Here is a 26302-nt window from a genome sequence, read left to right as displayed (position 1 = left end):
GTGCAATTTTGTTATTTTTCTGCCCTTATTACAAGCTTTATAAGAAGATTCAGCAGTACAATAATCTTTATGTTTAAATTCTATTCACAATTAAAAGCAATATTTCATTTATTATTGTAATGCACATTCTGCAGACACTATTTCAAACATCTGCAAAGTATCAGCATGAAAAAGAATATGATATCCAATTGAATACTAGATTCCATGTGATATTGATTCCATCACACAAACACTGGGGTTTGAAACAGAATGTCAATTCCAGAGGTTTTAGCTACAACTGATATAGTCATAGTTTAAGCTCTTCGGCAGATTCCATATTCAAAGACACCATGATTCCCTCTCGCTCACACCACCATAGCGAAATACAATCTGCTGCTTATTTTCAACCGCTGCTGTTCGCGCATCCCTTCTTTTCTCATGAAATCTTGTCTGCTACTGCCGCGTAGTGTCATGCATGCTGTTATGTTTGCATGCGCTTCAGTAAACTAAATTGTTGCCCAATAGCAGGTCAGACGTGACACGGCAAGCAAGCAAGGCAAGGCCAAGGCCCAGGGCGACGACATGTTGTATGTGTGCAGTGGTATCCGTGTCGTAAGAAGCAAGCCTTGAGGAGCAGTTAGAAACTAACTGGTTAGAACTATTGAAATTTTACCATCTTTTCCAGACTCTTTGTACGGGAGCTAAGCTAAGTGAGCTGCTAGCTGATCCCGAGCTATTATTCAAGCCATCACCGCATCAGTCATCGCTGGACCAAGTCCAAGTGCCAGCCAAGCTTTCCCAAACCAAACTTCGTGAGCGGTGAGTGTTGTAAATTAGAACGTTCTAGATCTATACTTTTGTATTAAATTAATAAATAAATTACTCAACAGTTGTGAATTAGACCTCTAACATTAACAATAGATCTGTTACACAGTCACAGTATTTGCACCAGATCAGAAGTCAGATAACAGTGGTGGATCCAGGGGGTAGCGCCCCAGGCGCGCACCCCCCTTTTTTTGCTAAAACAAAAGAAATAGGCCTAGAATCTATCTCCGTAGGGAGTCCAACGTTAGAATCTAAAAAGAAAAAAAAAATGGGGGATGCATGCACCCCCTTTAATTTTGTAAAGATGCTCCCTCTTTACGGAATTCCTGGTGCGCCCCTGGGTAATGTCCCTTCCCCCCCCCCCCCCCCCCGGCCCCATACGTGACTGCCCTACACTGGTTAGCGATTTTCATATAAAAAGCAGATGTATGGTTGGACCTACTACTAATCGACCGCCTAATGTTTATCTGCTTGATAAGAATATTTAACACTGAAATTCACGTTCAAAACTTGACCTACGTGATTAAGAAAATCCAGCTCTATCAAATGCCGTTGTTCCCTTTTCGATTCGAAGTTTCAGTGCAAAAATATCGCCGACGAACTTGCGTGGCCTTGTTTCAGCTCCCCGCGGTAAATCGCGTTATTAGGATCGACCGCTGTTTTTGCATTGACAATGCCCGCAAACCGAGTTGTATTGAACACCGTGTTGTACGAAGCTTTTTAGAAGCCTTTTAGAAACTTCCATAGACATTACATTGTGCTGTCATTACGATTCGGTGAAAATATTCATTCGAGATTTTGTCCTTGATTAAAACCATTAATGAACAGTGAATTGTCGCGTTTTCCCACACCATCCTCATCTACATTCAAAGCCAATCCATTTTTATGTGCTTTGCGCGCAGAGAAGTGCGTACTAAGTGTTCAGTGCGCGAATTATACGCGGTCGGTTTCAATAAGGGTGGTCGATATGTAGTAGGGCTACCATACACCAAGCCATGAAATGAGATCAATTATCCGTAGATTGATAAATTTACGTAATATAGTTCTAGACATGAAAAGTATTGAAATCAGCCGATTTTTTCATTTTCTTGTTAAAATCTTGCATTTTAATAACTTTTCGCGTTTGCGATTTTCCCATTGCAGTAGCGAGCGCCCTAGCGGCTTCGATTCGCCAATCATCGTAAGTAGAGAGCTGAGACAGCGCGCGGCGTCCGCGAGCAGTCGTAAATCACACAACACCCATAGCGACTCCCGCGGCAGCAACCGCGAGGCTCTTCATGGGCTCCGATCGGGCAGCAAATTTCACTGAAACAGGCATTGCAAGGTCCATTTCGTGTACCGTTCTTGCCACATGTGCTAACACTTGCGCTCGATAAATTTTCCTTTCAAAAAATCAGAAAACATTTCAATTTTGAGAGAAGTGAAGTTTCGATACTGCCATATTTTGCACAATAAGTGCAAAATTTCGACTTAGCATGCCGAACAGATCGTCCTCTTCAGGCTACTAGCGGTAGGTAGCAGACGCAAACCCACGTACAGGATGGCAAAAGTAGTTGGGCAATTCCGCGGTTAGTAACGTTACATTTGAACAAATTTAGATATTTGTTTTTACCACTAAATTACCATTTATTCACTTCAAGTCAAAATTATGTCAAAAACATGTTCATCCTTCCCAGGTTTATGACACAGAAAAGAATGAACACAATCCAAGAAATATTAGAATTGCTATAGCAACTTAAAGGGCTGGTTAGTAACGTTACGAAAAATTCAAGTTACTTCAAACAAAGTGTTGCATTAATTTCAATTATTGCATCATGACAAATGTTCATGCAAATTTTTTTAGCAGTTCGACCAATAATTTTTTAGCTAGACCCCCAAAAGCATGGTTAGTAACGTTACGGTTAGTAACGTTACATTTGTCCGGAGTAATTCCGCAGGTCATTTCACCCTTTTGTAATTGACAAAATGTCACATGACTTCTGGAGTATTTAAATGTATTCATCTTTTACCCTTTAGCAAAACTTTGAGGAAAAAATTTCAAAGGAACCCACTGTAATTTGCATTTAAGTGAATTTCAGCATCCCCAGTCCCACATGTACATTTTAAATGATGGTTTTAGATCTCACAAAATCAATGAATACGAAAAATAAAATCTACTGAATTTGAAAGACCCTAATGATTGGTGAACATCCATGGCATTAGTTGATACCTAGATTAAAGGGTAAGATAAAGAGGCACATTTCTTTTATCCATGTCATGTCCACCTAACTGCGGAATTGCCCAGTTCAGGTTTGTGATTCGAACATGTTGTTTGCAGCACGGCTGTATTACTTTTGAAAAGAATGATATCAATGCACCCCTGTCATAACTGCTACAGCTAGCGATCGTCGCGAATGGGCTCAGAAATTGAGCACACTGCGTGTGTAGAAAATGATGTACATGCGCGAGAACGCCATCTAGTGCTGAATGACGAACGCTACCCTAACAATAGTAACATTAACAACAAAACAAATGATAAAAAGTCACCTCTGCGCAGAAACTTAAAAATAAAATTAGTAAAAAGCACCAAAAATCTCTGGAAGATGGAGAGTGCTAGTGCGTAGTGGAGAAAGGTTTGTTCTTTTTCAACCTGTTACCTCATTTTTTTCTTTTTTTTTCAGTCTAATATCGACAACTAATGTTAGACTAACAATAGATCTTGTAACGACCATTAGCATAGAGTGGAGACTAGAATCACTAATGTGGTTAGAACTCTAGCATTTAACGCTAGAGTGAAAGATTAGATGGTAAATTATGTTGTCTGTAACATCAGTTAAAGGGTGTGTACAGTTCTGGTCAAGGTGAGGATTTAGCTTTTAACATTTTGCGAGATATTCAGAAACCACTCTATGAGATGTCAAAGAGCATGCAGTTCTGAGGGGTATCAAAAGTTTATTCGATGAAAATTGGTTTTGAAATGGCTGAGATATCCAAAAACAAGGTGAAACAAAGAGATCCTAATAAAGTTGGGGCATGTCACCTTTTATTATTAGCACTTTTTGGGATATCTCAGCCATTTGAAAACCAATTTTCATCAAATAAACGTTGAATCCTTCTTAAAATTACATGCTCTTTCATATTTCACAAGAGGCTTTTCATTATGTCGCTTAGGAATGTTCAAAACATGAATCCCCACCTCAACCAGTACTGTACAGTCCCTTTAAATTTGATTTAGGTGGTCTACCAGTAGAATCTAAAGTTCAGTCCTGGAAACCCGCTCATGAGGCCTGCTCCCCTGTACGAGCACTCCTCCGCCTCACGAGGCCTCTGGAGAGCCTCATGACGCTCCCGGGGAGAGAGAGTCATGAAGCTCCCTGTTCACTTTTTATTCATCTCACATCTGACATATAAATTGGGTGATTTTTTGTTTAATACACACACATGTCCACTATCCATGATGAAAAGAAGAAAAAATTCTGTCTGTTTTTTCAGATGCACAGCGACCCATCGAAACACGGGCGCCAGCGGGTTCGCTCAATGCAAGGCTGCCGCACCTAGCGGCCTGATCCGACTAAATATTTTCGGTGCTTTTTTCTGCGGCTCTCACCTCTCTGCGCATGAATCAGCCTCGTGAAGCTGAAGTCTGACATCTTTTTACAAAAATTTGTAACGAGAAAAATGAAATCAGTACTAACCTGATCTTGTGCATATATTCCAAATTACTATTCCGCACCGATAGAGTAGGTGGGTACTCCAGTTTGTTAGCAAACTAATCACTTTGTAGGTATGATGGGCACTAAGGTTTTTGCCCTGAAAACCGCTCATGCGCAATTCGCTACTGCCCTCGCACGCATTGACAATGACTTCATTTTTCATTCATGAATCGGGAGCTACACCGAAGCTGCATCATCATTGGCTCTTTACTCCCATCATTTACATATTTTCCCACAACGTTATAACATATGTGTGCGATGATTTCCAGCGCGATCGGCCGAACAGTTTGATACTAAACTCGGCATTTTTACATCAAATTTTCGATTTTGGCAAAAATATTTTCCTCCTTCGGTGTAACCATGTATTCAGTGAAGCTATCGTTGTGTTTGAGATTTGATAAGTCATATTTTTATGTGATTTTAAGGTGTGAATTTGTGAAGTTGTTCGATGTGTTCGTTGGTGTGTGTGTATCAATGCATGCGATATGTATGGTAGCGACATGTACGGGAGCGACACACATAAGAAGCTCAACACCACAATGCAAATTGGTCGCCATATTGTATGGTTTGTGTAGCGTTGTGTACTGACGGGAGCTCTTCAGCCGAGGTCGCCGCCATAACCGCTGTGTAACACGAAGTCAAGCACGTATGTATGTTGAGTGCAACGCATTGTGTACACCACACCGATCCATGGAGTAGTGAATCTCGCACACTGCGCTGTGCAGGGAAGCGGACGGCCGGGCGATCAGCCAATCAGCGGCCCGGCTATCTTTTTCGTGGCTTTCAACGGGGGATATTGCATCGTGATGGGTTCACTTTCTGCGTCAATTCTGCCGTCGGCTAACCTTTTTATTTGGGCGCTTTTTCTGGAATCATCCCGCGACGTGACGTCACATCACATCACGCATCCAGCACATACAGACAACGTGCAAGCTGAGATTTTCAGAGCGAGCTTGCGCATGCACCGGAGGATCCTCCGTGCTCTTGTGGTAAATGGGACAATGCACTATTGTTGCGTCAATGCGGTATTAGGGCGCGTTGTGACCATGCCAATGGCACAGCTTGCGTGTGGTTGGCATGGGCACAACGCAACTTTCATTTTCACGGGAATACAAAGACGCAGATTGAATTGATTCTTCACTTTTACTTCAGAAAAAATTGACATTTTCTCTGCAAGCGCTGCTACACCATTTGTTATTCTGTATGAAGCACTACGACATGTACGCATGTAGCTGAGGATAATACAGAGTTCATACATGTATCAGCAGACTGAAACTGTTTTATTTGTTCAATAAATCCTTGCAATTTCAACTCATGGAGACTGGCATCGTCAGGGTCATCATTTAATCCAGCTTACAACACTCTAGTTTCTGCTTGGGCGAAGTGCAGCTGAAGGTTTATGACGTAACAAAGGCTTCTATATTGGGAAATCTGGCGCTTTTTCAGCATGTATACGGGTGGAAATCACTGATCTCTATGGAAGAGCCCAAAGAGCTTTTCCCCAGTGGTGGAGAGGAAGAAAATCTCTTTGGGAAAGGCAAGATCATTGGTGGAAAGTAGCTACTTTGCGGAGGTCTGCGCTCTCAGAGTGCTTTTCTAGTTTTTTTCTGGGACAGACGCCTGTGGCATTTGTCCGTCCGTCCGTCGTCCATCCGTAACGCTACAAAAACTTGAATAACTCTCTACTGAGGACTTCAATTTCAATCAAACTTGGAGGGAAGAGTGGTTATATAAAGTTAGACATTTTACCAAACATGGAGGTCATCTCAAGGTCAAAGGTCACAGGCAGGGGTCAATGAACTTTATGGCCCAATGTTAAGTTTTCATGGTGCTTTTCGATTATGGCTCATAACTTTTGATCCCTATGTTGGTTTGTGACCAAACTTGGATGGTAGATGTCCCTTTGGGAGAACTTTGAAGTTCACCACAAGGTCAAAGGTCACAGACAGGGGTCAACGAACTTTTAGGGCCCAATACTGTAAAAGTGGTTTATTTCGTGTACAGATACTTTCACGGTTTCCATCGGTGCCGACTTTTGCGCGTGTGTTTAAATTTGCTGTCGGCAAAATCTGTGAATTCACAGTCGGCAAAAACTGTTTTATTTGCTCATGAAAACGCCAAAATCCAATTATTCTTTTATTTATTAAATAGAAATTCAAATTAAATGCAGGCTTACCTGAAATCCCGTCTCTCGAGTACTTTATACATGTAACATGCTTGTTCTACATTGCGCAGTATCGCTGTGTGTGTGTTAGTCATCAATACACTCCATGCGCGGAATCTTTGTGTGTGCATGTGCGCAATAGCGCTGTAACAAGCGGCGGGTTCAAAACATTTCCTTGCGTGGTTAATTTCGCATGACTTTTCAAAACATTTTCACGTGATGTTAGATTTGCGGTTCAACCTCAAAGCGCAAAAAGTGCGAAAATAAAACCATGGCGAAAGAAACCACTTTTACAGTATTAAGTTTTTACGGCACGTTTAGATTATGGCTCATAACTTTTGATCCATATACTCCGTCTGTTTGTGACCAAACTTGGCTTGTAAATGTCCCTTGGGGAGATGAAGGTCACCACAAGGTCAAAGGTCATAGATGGGGTTAATGAACTTCTAAGAGTTAGAAAAACATTAATTTCTTCTACGCGAATGGGCGAGACACATTTTGGCACTTGCCTTGTTTCATCTGTAAATGATAAATTATGCCTTTAATTTTTGTCATAAAGCACAGACAGACTTTCTTCTTCTTTTCATGATGGAGAGTGGACATGTGTGTGTAATAAAAAAAATAAAACGAGACATGAAACTCGTCACACTGACGAGTTAGGTGATACGCCTGGGGTCATCAGATGTCGGTCATCTGTGATCGACAAAGAAAAGAATGTGATACAGGCACCTTGAAGTTATATTGAGCGTGCATGCAAAACGGTTTCTCTAACCACTCGACCACGGGACATCCACGGAAACGGTAAGGCCGAAAAAAAAAATGTATAGATATTACAGGGGGAAAAAGTCAATGCCCACTCAACAATCGTGGCCGCGTGAACATGTATTGCATTGCTAGAAGGAAATGCGGCCTTGTAACGACTGAGGTCGCTGTGCCATTTCTGGCAATTTCGGAAAAATACGTCCCGCAGACATAAAACCTATAATCGGCTGATTTTGATACCTTGCCTTTAATCACAATTTTCAGTATGATGACGTCATCAAAGTACAAAACAATGACATGGACTTGAAAGACAATTGCTCAAAGTACAACACCTCCGTTGTCGTCATTACATACTATTTGACAGAGTCAGGATGCAACATTCTGCAGCAGTCGCAGCAATGTGGTCTCCAACACAAAACAGAGGGATATTGTGTGTGTGTGTGTGTGTGTGTGTGTGTGTGTGTGTGTATAGGTGCGTTTATATACGAACGTAATTTCTACATGGACGAATGTGTAATACACCATTGAAGAAAAAAAAAAGTAAAATAGCTAGGTATTTTGTTTCGTGATCTTGTGGGGTTCGAACCCGCACGAGTGCAACCTCACGTCTCTGAGACGGCGCCTTTAACCACTCGGCCATACGTCTCGACGAGAAAATATGAGGAACGTAAACTTATGTATGTGAAAGATGAATCAGGAATCGATTCGTCCACATTCCATTCTCATTTTCAGTTTTAAACTGCAAAATTGTCAACCTCATGAGAAGATTTCAAAGAACAAAATGCATGATTACTGCAGCTTATTGTCTCAGCTACAACATACTTAAATTTCAGAGGAAATGAAGCAAAATCAGCTGAGATAAAGGTGCTTAAACGTTGTCAAGTCAATGGATGGTTTTAAAAAAAATCACCTCCCATAGACATAACACGTAAACTTGTCCGATTTTGCATCTTTACTTTTAATCACAATTTAAAGTATGATAACGTCATCAAATTTCAAAACCATGACATGGACTTGAAAGGCAAATGTTTAAAGTACAACATATGTGAATTTGGGATAATATTGAGCTTAAACAACAGAGATACGAGCAAATGAATGTCAGAAACAGTACCTCAAAAAAATCAATTCCACTTTTTTTATTCAAAATGACGATATGATCATGTCATCGCGTTTTCCTGGCAATATTGATACTTGGAATGTTATTTACAATTCATATGCTTTTGTAATATGCAATAGAAATATCGGGTCAACGGACGATTTAAAGAGCTATGGCGAAATAAACAAAGACATGCTTTTTCACTATATTTGCAGAAAGACGCGCGCGCGGAATTTCAACTTTGACGCCAGTGCATTCCTTTGTTATAGGTCAACATCGATCGGAAATCAGTGGATATTGTTACTCAAAGTATCAGGAATCCAAATCAGTCAAAAAAATTGCATTTTCATGTTGGTTACGCCCTCTGCGCGCGAAATTGCGCGGACGGACGCGCACGCGAGAAAATGTTTGAAACGCTTAAAATTGTCTGAAACTTCGAGATTTCCCATTGGGAAGTCGTTTTGAGCCTTTTAAAATTTTGACGCGCGCAAACGCGCGCGTAATGAAGACCTGGGTAACTAGCGTTAAAAAGTAAGATAGAGCGTGACCTGAACTTTATGTCCACCGAAAATGACGCAGAAATTACGTCTAGTTATGAAGTTATGATCGATCATGTGACAAGGTCCGAAAATCACAAAATGGCGCCTAAATGACGTCATAGATATGTTACTGTCATGAAAACCTTATTGTGGCTAGATATTGTTATGAGACATGTTGACTGAAAATTTCATGTCATTCCGTAATGTCATTGTTGAGATATTGACGACACAAAATTGTCCAGAAAGAAAGAAGAATAAAAAAAAATAAAGAGAGATTTTGACAATCACAATAGGTGATACGCTGATAGCGTATCACCTAAAAATCCCATGCGAAGTTGTGACAATTTATATGTCAGATGTGAGATGGATGATTTTGAACATGGAGCCTCATGACCATCTCGCCCCGAGTGCTCATGAGCACCTTGGCCATGCTCATGAGGAGGAGGGATACTTATGAGCCGGAGCGTCCCTCATGAGCGGATTTCCCGCACTGAGCTTGCACTTGTTCATGCTCCTGCATCATTAGACCCTCTGTGCATGCATGCCTTCATGTTCCCAATCCAGCTCCCATGCATATTCACCATTCGCCAGTACTCTCATCAGGTTGCCACCGGACAGTCATGTTGCCACTGTCGAGTTGCCACCCTTATTTTCTCTAAGTTCTTGCCAAAGTTCAAAATGATACGAGATTTAACTGGCATCCATATTGGAAAAAGAAGTTGTAAAGGTAGAAAAAGTATAGCGTCGAGCTACCAGACTGATACATCCCAGGGGCGGATCTAGCTTTTTATAAAGGAGGGGGTTGGGGGCAGTATGCGAGGGAGCGTAGCGACCGAGCCCGAGTGAGCGGAGCGAGCGAGGGGGGGGGGGGGGGGAGGGTATGGGAGGGGGGTGTCCCCCCTCCGACAGTAGGGAGAATTTTTGAAAATCTGTGTGTGAAAATGGTGTTTTCTTGCATCTAAAACACCACTCTTTTTGGTATAGAGGTCATTGCCATAAATAGAAAAAAAAAATAGAATTATTAGTTAAAAAAAAAAAAGATAAGATAAAAAAAAATCGTCCCCGGATTTTTTTTTTTTTTTTTTTTTTTTTTTTTTGGGGGGGGGGGGGGTTGCAACCCCCCCAACCCCCCCTCTAGATCCGCTTCTGCATCTACTCCGACCTCTGAGTTATTAAGCAGGATTAAAGCATTTGAAATTGCCTTCACTTGTATACAAACAACATAGAGCTGATATGATAACACATTTTTAAGATTTGAGATGGAATTGACAATATAAAGTCTCCCGAGTTTTTTGAGTTCTCATCTGGAGGAAAGACACAGGGACACAAATTTCAGATACTGAAGAAACATATCAAAATCTAAAGTGAGACAGTGCTCCTTCTCTCAAAGAGTAATGAATGAGTGGAATACTTTGATAGCATTTGTAGTTGACAGCCCATGAGTGAACAGTAAGTCTAGGGTCTAATTCATGCCCATCATGGATGAATCCGAAGTCTGCTTGAATGATCTACAATGTAGGCATTGCCTAGGACTAGGAGTGAAAATGTACAATGTAAGTCATCATATAGATTCACAGAGAAATGTAGACAAGTCTACATTGTAGAAGCAGTACTTAGAAACATTAGATTCAGCATTCTGATAATAATGTTAAAATGCATTTTTCATTACTGGATTGATGAAAGCTCCTCTGCTAGTAAGCATAAACTTGATAATTGTACTTTGTTTGGACTGAAGAGCTTTACATGGAAAATTCTCCAGAATGATCTCCCGAATATTTTAACACCCAACAACCTTTTACAACATCCCATGTCTGATTTCCCCCCAATATGGGGTTTCGCCCCCTAGGTATGACTGTGTCCAATACTTTAATGTCTGGGAGCTGCAGTGAGGAATATTCACGATGTACAGTACTGTATTTCTCTCTGGAGAAAGGGTCTCTAGTAAGAGCAGAAAATCACCACTTTAAGTCCAATTGGTTTTAGCAGAAAATGGCATACCGGTACTTTCACCAAAGAATATGTCTTCAGTAAGGGTATAGAACAGAAAATACTGTCAATGTGTAATGTTTCATATGTAATTTTGACCTTGAAGAAGTCAGTTTTGTTGATGTTGCTTTTTAGGATGTTCAAAATTGATCATGGGAATGACACTGCGAAAAAATATGATTCAAGTACGTATTTGTGAGGTATGTGGCTAGTTTTGTTTTCGTTTTTGATTTGACTTTGAATAACAGTCCATTAGACCTTGTCCCTACACAAAGTGATTTTAAAAGATAAAAAGCATTTTTTTTTTTTTTTTTGAGGGGAGAGGAATATGCATACCTTAATTTTTTTGTTATATCATTTTAAGTCTGATAATCCTGTAGATTGACTTTTATATTAATTTGCATGAATTTTATTTGTGTGAAGGTAAACCTATTTTCTATCGGAAAGAGATGGAGAGATAGAGATAAAAAAATACCAAAGATTAAGAATGATGATATTCATACTTATAGTGTTAAGTGAAAGTGAATGCAGACACTCACAAAACTGGTAGGGCAGCTGGAGTGAATTGCTGCTCACTTGTGATCATATTAAATGTAGCTATGCAATACAAGTGCACATGGTACTCCAGTATCTCAGGATAATTTTACACTAGCCTCAACCTGCAACTAGCCTACAACTGCATGACATGGTAAGTGACATTGTAAAAAGCTTCAATTTACAGAGAGAGAGTTTATACAACTTGTATTGCTTTAAGAAGTCAAAAATATTGCTTTAAAGAAGCTACTACAAACCACAATTGTGAAGAAAACTAAGGTTGTACATGTTACAAAAACCAATTAATCTGTGTTGTTATTGTTGTTGTAATTGTTGAAATGCTGAAAAGTTACCCACACAGTTTCTCTTTGCTGCAATGTTATGTGCGTGGTATTATATTGCACAACAGCTGTGCTGGTGAATACATAGTGGTACAGATATGCATTTATGAGCTCTAATGTTTCAGTGTAAACAGAACATCTGCTCAGCCGGAAATTCCCTGTGCCAATAAAAATGCAGCATTATAAACTGCCATGTACCCACTATTCTGCAGGGAATGGCTAATTCCCAGGGTTTTCAAAGAAAGAGAGTATGTGTGTGTTTGAGAGAAGGTTATTATTAACTGACATTATCACGTGATATTGTGCACAAAATGTGCAATATTGCATGAAAGCAAGTTGTTGATACATATTATTAATTTCTCAACAACAACAAAAAAGTCATCCGAGAGCCATATCAATTGATATCATATCTCATATGCCAGACTTTGAACCAAATTGGTTTTCCTTTTTATGAAATTCAACAAATATAACAAAGCAATATTCTTTGTATGATCTATAAGTGTTAGGTGCATTCATGTTGCAAATGTCTGGGTCAACTGTTTGCTGCAGTAATGCTGTAGGTGGCTCCACAATATAACGAAAATTGTAGTGTGTGACACAAGCAGTCATGGACACATGTAAGAATCATAATCTGATAGTACGTTTGTTGTCCCCGCCGAACGAGTTCGAGCAGGGGACTATGAAACGGGCTCCGTACGTGTGTGTGTCTGTCCGTCTATCCGTCCGTCTGTCCCTCCGTCTGTGATCAAAATGTTCAAAATGCTACTCCTTCGCCATTTCTAACCCGATTTTGATTCTGTTTGCTTTATATGATAGCACTACATGGGAGCTTTGAAACTTCTATACAGAATTTCAGTTGTGACCTTTGACCTTGACCTTTGACCTATATTGTACATTTTGCTTCAAAATGCTACTCCTTCGCCATTTCTAACCCGATTTTGATTCCGTTTGCTTTATATGATGGCACTAGGTGAGGGCTTCAAAACTTCTTCACAGAATTTTGACCTTTGACCTTGATTTTTTACCTATATTGTACATTGGCTACAAAATGCTACTCCTTCGCCATTTCTAACCCGATTTCAATTCCGTTTGCTTTATGTGATGGCACTAGGTGAGGGCTTCAAAACTTCTACATAGAATTTTGACCTTTGACTTCTTTTACCTTTGACCTTGATCTTTTTACCTATATTGTACATTTTGCTACTAAATGCTACTTCCGGCGGGGACATATATTACGCACCGCGTTATTTCTACTTTTCTTTGTTATGAATGGTGATCTGCCTTATAGCTATTTGGCTCACCTGAGCCAGAGGCTAGGGGGAGCTGTTGCAATCATTCTTTGTCTACATGCATCGTCCATTGTCTGTCATGCATTGTGTGTAAACTTTTTTACATTTTCAGCTTCTTTTTGAAAACCCAATAATGAGATTTTCTCCCAGCTTGTCAGATAGCATTCTGAGGGTGGTAGAATCTTAATTTGTTCAAATGGGTAGCATGTACCTTGTAACAATGATTGAGTTGTACAAATGGGCATCAAGCCCTACTTGGGGGCCCCAGGATAGAACACCAACCCCCTGAAGGAATCATCAGAAGGAGGGCAGACCAAACTAGTACCCAATTTTCACAATTTCTTCTTAAACATAAAAGCAGTTAATGCTCTGAGCAAGTACAGTGTACATCAGTGAGTGTACTTTTATAAGTGAGTGTATGTGTACTTTCATGCTTATTTAAGACAGATCCATGGGTGACCCCCCCCCCTTCAATTACAAGCGTCTATGAAATATGTAAATGTTATTTGCCATCCGAATAGCAACTATCCAATCAAAGAACAAGCAGCTCTCTCACTAATAAACCAACAAAGTGAAAATGTTCAAACAAAATGTTCTGTACTGTTTGTTTAGTGGTTGACATGATATAAAGTTGACTCTTGAATGTACCAGCATGAGAACACAGAAAAGGCTTCATAAATGAGCCATGATTTCAAGCTCATGATTTTTATTCAACCTCGAATAGAAACAGTAACAGCGATTTGCAATTGATGCCTCTGTAACCCTTCCTTTTAAGTGTACCCTCTTAAGTGTACATGTGAAACACTGCTGGTACCGTACTTAAAGAAAAACAATTAAAGAAATCTTATTTTGTGTCAAGTAACTTGTATGGGGTTGCCTGAATAAGGAACAAATTAAAGCAAAATAAATGATGAGACAGAAAAGGTCAGTTTCTCTTTTGTAAAGCCATCCAGCTACATGTATGCCAAACATGTCTTACAATTGTATAGTAGTTATAAAGAAAAGATGATACTGTGTATGACATGGTCCTAAAACCAAATAGATTCATTGGTTTTGATACCAATGGCTTCTCAAGAAGTGTTTCTCCATTCATATTACGTGTTATTGACAAGTCATACTCTTTGCAATTTAACTCAATATAAGTGATGCAGAGTTGTGTTTACACAGTATGATGTACAAATAATGTACTTCTGCTTGTGATTATGAATGAATGAGTTAACACAGCATGATGCCAATAATAGCATCTCTAAACGATACTGGTGTTTGGTGAGTCATCCACTGTCTATGCCTGCCAGTGTAAGGAGTGACTTGAGGGGAAAAAGAAAAGTGTTGAAGATTATATCAAGAATAATACACTGAAACGACATTGTATTTTAGGGGGCATGCAGCCACACCACAGAGTGTAGGTATGCATGACATACAGCTGTAGTTTATTTTACCCAGTTATGCAAAGAATTTAGGGCTATACTCTCTGTTAGGCTGGAAGGCTGGGGAGATTGTGTAGGAATAGGGGTGCCCAGGGAGAAAAAGGTGTTTCATGTGAGTTGCATTTGCCTTCTCACACTTCCCAAAATATATACATGTTGTATTTGCATCTTCTGCTATCCGTGCTCTGGTTCTTTTGATACTGCATAAGCTGTTATTGTCACGAATTTCACGAATCACAGTTGGATCGCGAATTTAACAACACGTGAAAATGTCTCTATGCGCCCTGTTAATAGTGCATTAACGTAATCGTCGGCGTCAATTCGCGAAAACAGCATCTCGCAAAAATGTCTATGGCCTTGTCATTCGCGAAAATATCTGTACGCGAATATAACAGCGTATACAGTATGGGGTTTTTCTTCCTTTTCTGTAATTTGTGACATGCCACATTTTTATTTCAACTTTGTGCAAGTTTTCTTTTGGACAATGAGTGTTACTTTCCAACTGATGTCATCTTATGAACATCAATACGTTTGTACATGCTACTACATGAGTACTCACAAGGCATTAAAAAGAATAATTTACATCTTGGCAAGGGATCCATCCTTTTTACAGGCAATTGCCCATTAATTTAGTTTTGGTTGCTCAGGGCGAGCAGGCAAGTTGGTTTTTAGCACCCTGCCTACATAAATTATGTAGTTATCTGTGTGCAGTTGTTGCCAAATGAAAAACCCTTTTTCTTTTCTAAGAATGCCCCTTTAGCTTGATAGGAAATATGAAGGAAACATAAATGAGTATAAGAATGAAACATATGTCCAAATCAGAAAGACAGTTTGCAGAAAAAGAAGTCGAAGTCCAGTGTTTTTGCAAGTTCATTATCTATGATACCATGCACTATGTCCAGTTTGATGATATTGCACATACCTTCTACAATGTTACAACCATTGTTGGAAACTATACAGATCTATATCAATGTCATCACATTGCCACTTTTGAAATTTTGCTTACCGGGTATGTCTATGTCAAATGTGCCAAGTGTATAATGCTTACCAATTCTCACTGTAAGAAAAACAAAAACCAGAAAAAATATTTTCACAGTAAATCAATGCACACATTCTCTTGTGTTCTTTTTTTTTTTTTTGTAGCCACCTGTTTTTTATCTCTCCTGATCTCTCTCAGTGGCATAGTTAGTGTACCCCCCCCCCCCACCTTGATAAATATGTCAAGGCCTTTCTTCACGGAAACAATTACATTACATTTATTTGTATTTTTGAACTTACAGTGGAAAATTAGCTTTAAAATAGGATATCAACATGTGAAGAGAAACAACAATAATCAGTATTATCAGATGCATAAAGTTGCTAAAGATTCCATGGCACCATGGCAAAAATTGTTTACAGCTGGCAACATATTTGTAGCTACTGTGAAAGTGATGTATAATTTATGGCATTTAAAGATTTAATAGTTCTTTTATACATGCTCCTTCAACCTTGCCATTTGCATTGTTCTTTCTTTCTCTCTCTCTCATTCTTCCTCATTGTTTGCTCTCACTCACATACACACATATCTCTGTTTACCTCTCTTTCTCTTTCTCTCTGCTCTCTCTGTATCTCTGTCTGTTCCTCTCTTCTTTGGCTTTATGCAGGCGAGTTAGTCAGAATCAGAGGATTCCCAGATGGAGCAGTCGGATGATTCAAATACAAAGACAAACAACCCCGGCGGAGGTGACGCAGGGAAATGCCAAATGTCAGAAGAGAGTGAGGCTCAGATGGAGACGCAAGTGTCCGATGACAGGCATCCGCAGACTGTGTGCAAAAAGGAGGACCCAAATTCAAGGACTGAAAATAGCTCCTCCTCCTCCTCCCCCGCCACTGCCTCTTCAGCAGACACCACTGCTGCGGACACTGCCATGGAGGTATCCACGGACAATAACAAGGACTCGGTTGGTGGCGTCAGCAGCAATGGGAGTGTCTCGGCGGGGCGGAGTCCCTCAGAGGGGGGCGGACAGACGGGCGGGGCAGCGGCGGACAGGGGCGAACCAGTGAACTTGAAGGTGATGTACAACAAGAAGAAATACGACGTGAGGGTGGGAGTAGACTCAACAGTGACAGAACTGAAGGCGGAAATACAAAATGCAACAGGTGAATTCCTAGATAGAGATTAAAAAAAAGCCCTTTCAATTGATCAAAATTTGGTGACAGTAAATGTGAAAATATTTTAGTGTTCCTACTTTTTGCAGATTTTGAGCTGTTATGTTTACATCAGGAAGGTCTCTGTCACATACGAATGTCATGTATGTGAAAATATCAAAAGAGAAGTAAGGAAAGTATAGATATATGCTAAACCTCTTCTTTCTTTCTTCTTGGGTTGGGTTGCTAATGTTAACTTGTACCCAAAGAAGAAAATAGCGTGCAAATATTTGATGAACAAACTTAATTTTCAATACCTTTCCAAGACTCTCAAGTATTGTAGGAAAGTAAAAGCAGTTTTCAGTTCAACTCAGTATTAACATTACTGCCTTATTATCTAATGAAACAATTCCATCTTTGCATCATTATCTTATAAACCTTTATAAGTATTACGCATGACATAATATTTTCAGCTTTGTTCATAACATAGAACTACCTTACTGATCTAGATATAATGTGAAAGAAGGACAGGAAAAAAACAACAAAACAAAACTGGCATATTTACAAAGAAGCCATGTGTTTGTTGTATGTCTCTACTGCTTTGTGTGTGTGCTGCATAGAATTGCTGAGTCACAGGGTTAAGAAATGCAAACAGATGACATATGCTGACAACATTTGTCAAGCAATTTAGAAGCTTTTGCAAGCATAATGCATAAATAGATACAGAACATACCAAGGAGCAGTATTTGATATACAAATTCAATTTAATCAACAATAGCTGTGTTCAGACAGAGGCAGTTTTGGTTTGAGTAACTTCGGAGGATGGGTCGGAGGAAGCTTGGTTGGAGTAGGGTCGGAGTAGTGCCCGTCTGAATAAGGTCGTGGTAACTTCCTCCGATCGGAGGAACTTACCACGACCTCTTCCTCTGAACGAGATACTCCTGAGATTTCTCAGGAGTATCTCGCTACCACGACTAGCCGGTCAGAGTAAATTGCCCGTACGGACAAGCCCTCGGAGTATCTATGAACTTACATACCTTACGACCTTGGTAAAACTTCCTGGGTCAAATCGCAATGTTGACAGTGTGCGAGTACACGTGCAATTCTAACGTAGTCGATTGCGACGAAGAAGCTAGCGCTCATGCAGAAATTTCCATCAACAAGAATGGAGGAGACAAATGCCACTGGTAAAAAACAATCGCACGGTCGACGTGCGCGGCGCTACCACTTACGGAAGTTACACCGACCCTCGCAAATGGTCGGAGTTTCTTCCCACGACCGTCGTGTGGACACAAGGGTCGTGGTAGGAAATGCATTAATTTGAATTTTAATTGCCGTGCCATAAATTTTTACTCCGACTAGAAATACGTCTGAACATGGCTACTGATTCAAATAAGCTTTTCATCAGGCATGTAGTGCAGAGACTATGTGAGACTAAAATGAGCCTTGTCAGGAGCTACATAGTGCAAGTGATTCATTGTCTGTAGATCCTACCTGTATGACCTGGAGCCAGAGGGAGGTGAGATTTTCCAAGAAAGTATTATGGGGAATTCCCAAGAGCAATGATTATGATATTATGGTAGTATTTGTCGAGGGTGATCTCTTCAGTGTATGAAGCAGTGTCCTCTCTATAAAGGGTCCTGCCATTGTTACTCCAGCATTGCCAAATTCACATTTCTACATCAAGGTCAAATGGAACACAGTGGATGAGGTGTCATGTTTAAGGATAACAATATAGATTACTGGGGCCCGTTGCATAAAAGTTACTATTATGGTAACTTTGACATCCAATGGTAACTTCCATGGAATTCTTGATTTTGATTGGCTGTTGAGCATTGTTGCCATGGTAGTTACCATTGGATGGCAAAGTTACCATAATTGTATTACTTTTATGCAACGGGCCCCTGAAGTAATGATGTCATTGTCTTTTGTTACAGTTTAGTGCTGCTTCCAAACAAGATATCCCTAGCGCAAAGCTTGGGTATTGGGTTGGGACTGGTATGAGCATTGTGAGCAAAGTTCTGTTATGTTCGCAGATGTTTGGTCTGTGAGAGGTTGTTTAGGATCTGTTTCCGCAATGTTAAATGACGATGACGTAAAGGCTTTGATAATTAATCCATGAAATGGTTTTCGATTTGAAACCAGAATCTCTTGTCTAACCCTTTGTGTGTTTTGAGTGCTAATTGGCTCAGAAAATGCCCCAGTGTTGTACGCACTGTCCAAAGTCCCCTGTGTAGGAAAGGTTAAGAGTAAAGAGTTTCATTAAAGGGATCGTATAGTTTTGGTTGAGACCTAATTTCAGATTTCTAACATTTTTTGGTGAGATAATAAGAAACCTCTTATGAAATATGAAAGAGCATATAATTCCATGAGGAATTCAACGTTTATTTGATGAAAATTGGTTGTGAAATGGCTGAGATATCCAAAACAGAGCGATTCTAATAAGTGTGGGACCCACACTTTATTACGATCGCTTTGTTTTACTTTGTTTTTGGATGTTTCAGTCATTCCAAACCCGATTTTCATCAAATAAACTTTTGAATTCCTCTTAAAATGGTATGCTCTGTACTATTTCATAAGTGCTTTCTTGGTACACTTGTATCTCGCAAAAAGTTAAAAGCCCAATTCTCATCTCCACCAATACTGTACCATCCCTTTAAATCACTATACCACAGTGCTCCCAAATGACCCGTCATTCTCTGTGAATCCTCTCTCCCTCTCCATCCCAAGGGGTGCCTCCTGCCATGCAGAAGCTGATGTTCAAGGGGCTGATGAAGGACGAGAAGACCCTGCGGGAGCTGAAGGTGACCAACGGCGCCAAGCTCATGCTCATTGGCTCCACCTTGAACGACGTCCTCGAGGTCACCAAGCCAGTGGTGGCTGGTGCCAGCGCGGAGAAGGAGGAGAAGGGTGTGTGGGGCTGCAAAGATAATCATCATATAGTAGCAGTAACAGTACTAGTAATGATTATGATAAACATAATTATTATGTTGATGATGGTGACGATGAAGACAACGATAATGATAATGGGATGATAATAATACTGATATTGAAAATGATGATGAACGTTACATTCTGTTACTCTTCGTAAATACGTTTTGGTGAATGTGCTTTAAAAGTTATATGGTAGATCCAGGGATGACCCCACTTTGGATGGGAACTAATTAAAGGTGCGTTTTCTTTTTGATGATCAAATTTTCTACGTACTTGAACAGATATATATATATATTTTTTCTTTGCCAATGTGATAGAATATACAAGTGGACACCATTTTTTCTGTGTTCTCAAGTAGTAGACTGCAAGAATGAATGGAAGCTGAACTAGCAATACTCAGGTGAGCACAAGACCCTCAGGCCTCTTATATTTCTTGTGCTCAGTGCTTGCATTTAAGGGCACTTCCGCTAATTTGCATTGTCCTTTCCTTTATGTGTCGTTCAAGCATTTGTTCTTCATTTTTAGAAGGTTTGTACCTTGTTTTAAGATGAGATATGAAATATAGGTATTTCATATTGTACCAGTGATGTCAATGCTCCGTTCTGCATATTTTTAATCTCCTTCTTCTTTTTTTCCAGCTTCAACCAAAGAGCCCCTCTGCCAGCAAAAGATGCACAAAAAGATTTTAGACAAAGGAAAACCTGAGGATGTGATGATTGGCATCAAGAATAAAAATGTGAGTAATGGCAGATTTTTTTTTTACACTATAAGTAAAATCATGAAAAAATATGATACTAGTATTAATTAACAAAAAGAACAGTGTTTTGTGTGTTACTAACATCAACAACATGAAAAGTATTCATTAGCATTTGAGTCCATGCCTTTTTACAGCAGACTTACACCTGTAGGTCAAGCAATTTGAACACTCCAAAGTGATTTGAACTACAAGATTATCATATGGGCTTCACAATATTATATTATAGAATGGGTAGCAAGAATCCTGCGATCTCATTGGTCGAGAGCTATGTGTTGATTTGTACTGGCCACATGCTGAGTCACAGTGGTAAACATGTTATCGCGCACTTGTAGCAAGAGTACGCGCACTTGTAACAAAGGTTTGCGCACTAAGCAAGCGTTTTTCGCACTAAGTACGAGACGCCTATTGGCTAAAACAATCATGCATCAGTTTATGTATGGTTCTGAAGAAAAACCATGCGTCCAGTTAAAACTGATGCATGGTTTTCGGGCTCTCGTCTATGGCAAGCCAAAAGGAAATGCATCCAGTAAATGTGTCACCGGGTAACACGATAGAAAAATGGGTTTTTGGCAAGAAAATTACCCATTCTATAAAACAGATGACGCACATGTCTTTTCGTGCGTCAGGCGGAATATAGTGTGCATGCGGTAACTGTGAAATTTAGCCTAAACCCACTCGGCTTTGCCTCGTGGGTTAAGCATTCCATAGTTACCTTATGCACACAATTCCGAGTGACGCACTCAGACCTGTGCATCATTTGTATACCGTAGAGTGCTGTACTGATATCATAATGATTTTTGCTGTTCCAGTGAGAGAATTAACAATCATCAGTTGCTGTGCAATTTTCATGAAGGTTTATGCTGATGCCTTGTTTTTACTGATTATTATAGTAATCTGCAGCATGTAATATTTGTTTGTTTGTTTTTTTCTATGTTTTTACCCCTCGTTTTGTGTCACTAAGGACCCTCTTCCAAACGTCCCCATCTCTGGCATGCTGAATAAAGCAGGAGGAAAGGTTCGGCTCACTTTCAAATTAGAATTGGACCAGTTATGGATTGGAACTAAGGGTAAGAGAAGTTATACTCAATTTGTGTTTATGTAACAGATGAAGCAGTTTCAGCATTGAGAAGCAGTGTCCACATTTCACAGGATGTATTCATACCATTATTAACCCTAAAAAGACTGGGCTATTTTGGTAGCTCAAAAGACTGGGGGGGGGGGGCCTAAAGGGCCCCCCCTTAAGATCTCGGCCGTGGATCGCGCGATCGCCGCGGAAATTTGCACAATGGTAGTGTGCGATGTAATCTACAAGATCGTATATTTAAATTTTACAAAATAGTCTTCTTTTATTTTATTTTGATTAATTATGCTAATTTATGCGAGAAATCAGACTCTTTGATCTAAATCAGTAAATAAAGCTCCAAAAGTGCTCATTTTTGGTCTAATTATTCTTTGTGGCATTCTTAGCAAATTTACTTGAAAAAAAATTCGGTATCAAAATCAATTTCTTATTTTATTGTTTTATGAATTTCTTATGTATTTCTTTGTTTTTTCGACCTTTTGTTTTTGTTGTTTTTTTTAACAAAATTTGTGGCAGACACTTTTTGAAGCATAATACTCCTAAAACAAATTAATTTTAGCCATTGAGAGTAAAAATAAGCATATTTATATGAACCATGTGAAAAAACTCAATTTGCATTGACTTTGTACACAAAATCACATTTTTGAGCCATTTTCGGCCTCACATGCATGTACAAAAAGTTATGTAACTTCAGAACCGTACCCCCGGGCGTCACAAATTTGGTGTCAAAATGTTCGGGAAACTCGAAAGAAAAAAGTCATAGAACATCGCGGCGAGAGCATTGCGCGTTGCAGAGTTATCGCGCGAAATGTTGAGGGGGGGGGGCCTTTTAGGCCCCCCCCAGTCTTTTTAGGGTTAAACTCAGTGCACAACTGCTCTCTAAGAAGATCCAATTAGTGATGGGTATATTCTTTAATATGTTGGGAGATTTTTTTTTTTTGTCTTTCATTTAAGTGCTCGCCAACAGGAAGGATATTAACATTCTGGAGGTCTTTCATTTTGCAGATTTTTATGTAGAATAATGAAAGATTTAAGTAAGCATCTTTCCTGTGTATGTGCATAATGGCAATTTTGGTATTCAAGGCACCGTTCCTGTCAGGCACCGTTGAGGACTCTCCCATTGCTATATCATATCCACTTTTTATCGTCATTATCATGTTGTATTCTTTAGACCAGGTAGTCTAGTCTCTCACTGGCACCATGGAGTGCACAGTTTGCATCAACGAGTTATCAGCTTTTTACCATGTAAGGGCCCTTGGTGTTGGCATGAAAGAATTTGACTCTTGTTCTGTCGTGGGATGTCAGCAAAACAAAATGAAACCGGTGACATGTCTGCATAGTGAATCATCTCTCCTGTGCTGCAGGGAACTGTTGCTAGGCAACACTCCATGTTCTGGCTGTTGCTAGCAAGGGTTGACTCTCATAGTAGTACCAACTTGTATTTCATGTTATATCTTTTTTCCCAGAGAGAACAGAAAAGATCCACATGAACTCCATCAAGAATGTCCTAAGTGAGGCCATAGAAGGTCATGAAGATTACCACATTATGGTGAGTTTCTGAGTGAAAACAAAAGTTTTCCTTGTATCTTTCCTGTCCCTGTCTTTGTTTCTCACAATCAAACTAATATGGAAGGCTTACCAGGATAATGTTTGTGTGGCATTCCTCCGAAGATTATGTTGTACGAGTTGTAAGACAACGGAACAGAAAATGCTAAGTGACATTCGTGACACATGAGTTACGTTCAGATGGTGATCCTTAATCTCGAGGATAGCTATCTGTGAGGATAAGCTTGTAGTCAAGCACCATGTAGACGCACTCATTGATAGCTAACTTGAAATTAACTTGAAGAAAGCTATCCATGAGAAATGCATCTCGGGGTTAATGCTCTGTCAACTAGCCGCAGGGCGTCTCCACTTGTAGTTATCAAAGCATCGTGTAGGCAGAACTTGTTGATAAGGACTTGTAGATAAGTGTAGTTATGAGGAGCAGTGAGCCTATCGAGGATAGCTACCCTTGAGGATAAGCTTTGTTATGTGAATGCGCATTGTAATTAGGAAATCAGAGCTTATCCTCAAAGATAGCTATCCTCAAGGTTAAGGATCACTTCTGAATGTAACTAGTTATTCAGACATTTTTATGTATGTCTGTTTTAAGATTTACTTTAATACAGAATTTTAATGTCAGTATTTGTATTCATTTTTGTTGATGCAGGCCATTCAACTGGGGCCCACTGAAGCTTCACGATACTGGATCTACTGGGTGCCGGCACAGTTTGCTAAAGCAATCAAAGACACAATACTTGGAAAGTGGGTTTACTTTTAGCAACAGCGAATGGGAACCAGCCAGCATTCAGCAGTTTGTCTTTTAAGATTGGAGCAGATGTTTGAATCTGTATGCCGAACTCAAGTGTTGGAGCCGACACGAATGAGACAAACTCCAGTGTCAAATGTTACGGTTAGCCCTGCCGTGTCCCAGGATTGCATGCTGGACGATTCTCGGAACTGGTCGGGAAGGAAGAGGGGCGACTTGCGAAAGCTCTTCATGTCGCGAAATCAATGGCGGTGCTTAACAAGCGAATGAGCGTGATGGCAAATCGGTAATGAGGCTTGGAGCTTGAAATGTGTTCAGAATCTACAGGGTCAGTAATGTGACCAGCCATGCATGCTTTCTTCAGTAAGGCAGCAGTTGCCATCAATGATGAACTGTTTCTGTCATGTTAGAGAAGCCTGCATTTCTTTCCTGTCAGTCAGCAAATGTGAATGCCTGTTCCAATTCTTCATACGAACATGCTTTTTCTTCTTCTTCTTCTTTTTTTTTTTCTCCATTTTTTCACATTTTTGCCATCAAATGGTGATTCTTGTAGGTTATGCCATTGTGCTTGTACAACCACATGCTTAGCATGATTTAAAACAGGGGAGCAAGGTCCTGTTAGCATGAATGAGTCACTTCGATATGTCAAGTTTTTGGCTACACTCGTGCCACAACTGGTTGTGTGAAATTGTAATCCAAAAGTGTCTATGCACAAGGACTGAAGTCAGCCATCGTCGTTGTGAATAGTTCCTAGCACAGTGCTGTATACGCCATATATTTCGTGAGGTTTTTATTCTCGCAAATTTTGCGAGTTGGGTGCCATTTGCAAATTCAACCACATGCAAAAATAATATTGGTAACTCTAATCCCAACATGAATGCAACATGCATGTGTACATTTCTCCATTCATAACCATACTCCACATTGACAAATTTAATCATTCGCGAAATTGTCGGGAAGATTCACAAAAAAATTCGCCTTGCTAAATATATGGCATATGACGTACCTGATTTGGAGTCTTCTCCAACCTGATCGTAGCTGTTGTACAACTCTATTTACTTGGCACTCTTACTCCCCATTGAAGAGTGATATAAGCATGTTTTACATTTCAGACTATGTCTAAGAACACCTTCACAGATTCATTTGTGCAGTTGTAAAGGAAGAAATATTTGGCAGCTTATCCTTCACTCGGTTTGAATTGGCAAATAATAATTGTCAAGGGATGCGTAAAGTTGCAACATTTTGTCTGGAACAGATGTAGAAACATCCATATACAATACATGTGTTACTCCATAGTCACACACAGTAAACAGAGAGAGAATGCCCAACCCATAGGATAGCTGGAAAAGACCATTTCATAAGTTCCAAAGTTTGATTAAAGCATTTTTTTTTCTTTTTTTTTTCTTTCTTTTTTTGCCAAATCAGTCTACAGCTCACTTTTATTATTAACATAAAAACCAGCATGTGTGTAACATGCTCTTACTCTTCTTTGAAGTTGTTTCACTTTGGAATTCAACCCAATTGTGTATTTTTACATTTTCATATTAACATGTCCTTTACAGATGTTGTTGCTGTTAAGGCTTCGAACAGACAGACGTGAAGTGTGTTGATTTTAACATATGTGCAGATCATCACCAGAGTATGCAATACCAGAGTAATCCAAGCATTATCTATCGGTGTTCCTCGCAGTAATATGTGTGCCTATGCATCAATGTGATAATGTAAGCAGTGGTTATATGAAGAGGCCAGAGATGACTGTTGTATTTGCACCAGATGGTGTGTTCTTCAAGATGCCCGTTTCATGTGTTTGTAGTCAATGAAGTTTCCATTGAGACGTGCACACAGTTGTCCCCCTAGGCAGACACAAGCAAGCAATTAACCCGTTGAAGACTAGTCCCGAGTATACTTGGGCTGGTGTCTATGGGAAATACGTGTTAAAGCAAAATCAGCCCATCCTCAACGGGTTAATGAGTGTGTTATACTGCTTTCAGGTGCAATCTCCTCTATCACTCTATCCTCTAAATCCAGTCATGTCCTCATAACCTTTAGCGGCGTCATATCCAGCCACTGTGATCTAACACCTTTGTTTATGTTACAGTCCTTTAAGGTGTGTAGCAATATTAGCAAAGTAAAGCCCTTTCCTATTGAATTCAAATTCAGTATCAGATTATTTCATGTATAGTGCATTGGACTGTTACTAACACTGATATAACAAATCATTTTTATAACATTGCAATTTTTTTTCCCATGGTTCAAAGTTTCAGTACATTATGTCTTTCAAATCCTGATACTGTAAAGCAAGATGTTCAGAGCATGAAATTTTTGCAAATGGGAGCCGACAGCCTTTTTTGCAGCATGAAATTTTCGCGAATTACCACTGATGTACTTTGCAGACACAGTACATTTAGAAAACAGAGGGATCTTCACTCCCGATAATACGAGTCACAGAATAAAAAAA

The 26302-nt window shown here is 39.7% G+C and overlaps 1 protein-coding gene across 2 annotated transcripts; it reads left to right on the top strand.

Moving 5' to 3' along the window:
* Nucleotides 1–766: 766 nt before the first annotated feature.
* LOC140231879 (ubiquitin domain-containing protein UBFD1-like) lies at nt 767–24324 on the top strand. 2 transcript variants are annotated; one of them, XM_072312030.1, is made up of 7 exons: nt 767–791; nt 16278–16773; nt 19492–19671; nt 20334–20431; nt 21414–21519; nt 23000–23082; nt 23746–24324. In XM_072312030.1, the coding sequence occupies exons 2-7, from the start codon at nt 16308–16310 to the stop codon at nt 23854–23856; spliced, it is 1044 nt and encodes a 347-aa protein (XP_072168131.1). In that variant the 5' UTR covers nt 767–791; nt 16278–16307; the 3' UTR covers nt 23857–24324. The 2 variants fall into 2 exon arrangements, with proteins under 2 accessions (XP_072168131.1, XP_072168132.1); XM_072312031.1 differs by having other exon boundaries at nt 773–791; nt 16287–16773.
* The last annotated feature ends 1978 nt before the right edge of the window (nt 24325–26302 follow it).

The sequence above is a fragment of the Diadema setosum genome, chromosome 8 (assembly GCF_964275005.1).
Source record: "Diadema setosum chromosome 8, eeDiaSeto1, whole genome shotgun sequence".
NCBI classification, from domain to species: Eukaryota; Metazoa; Echinodermata; class Echinoidea; order Diadematoida; family Diadematidae; genus Diadema; species Diadema setosum.
The sequence above is the reverse complement of the archived record's forward strand: the minus strand, read 5'-3'. Positions and strand labels throughout refer to the sequence as shown.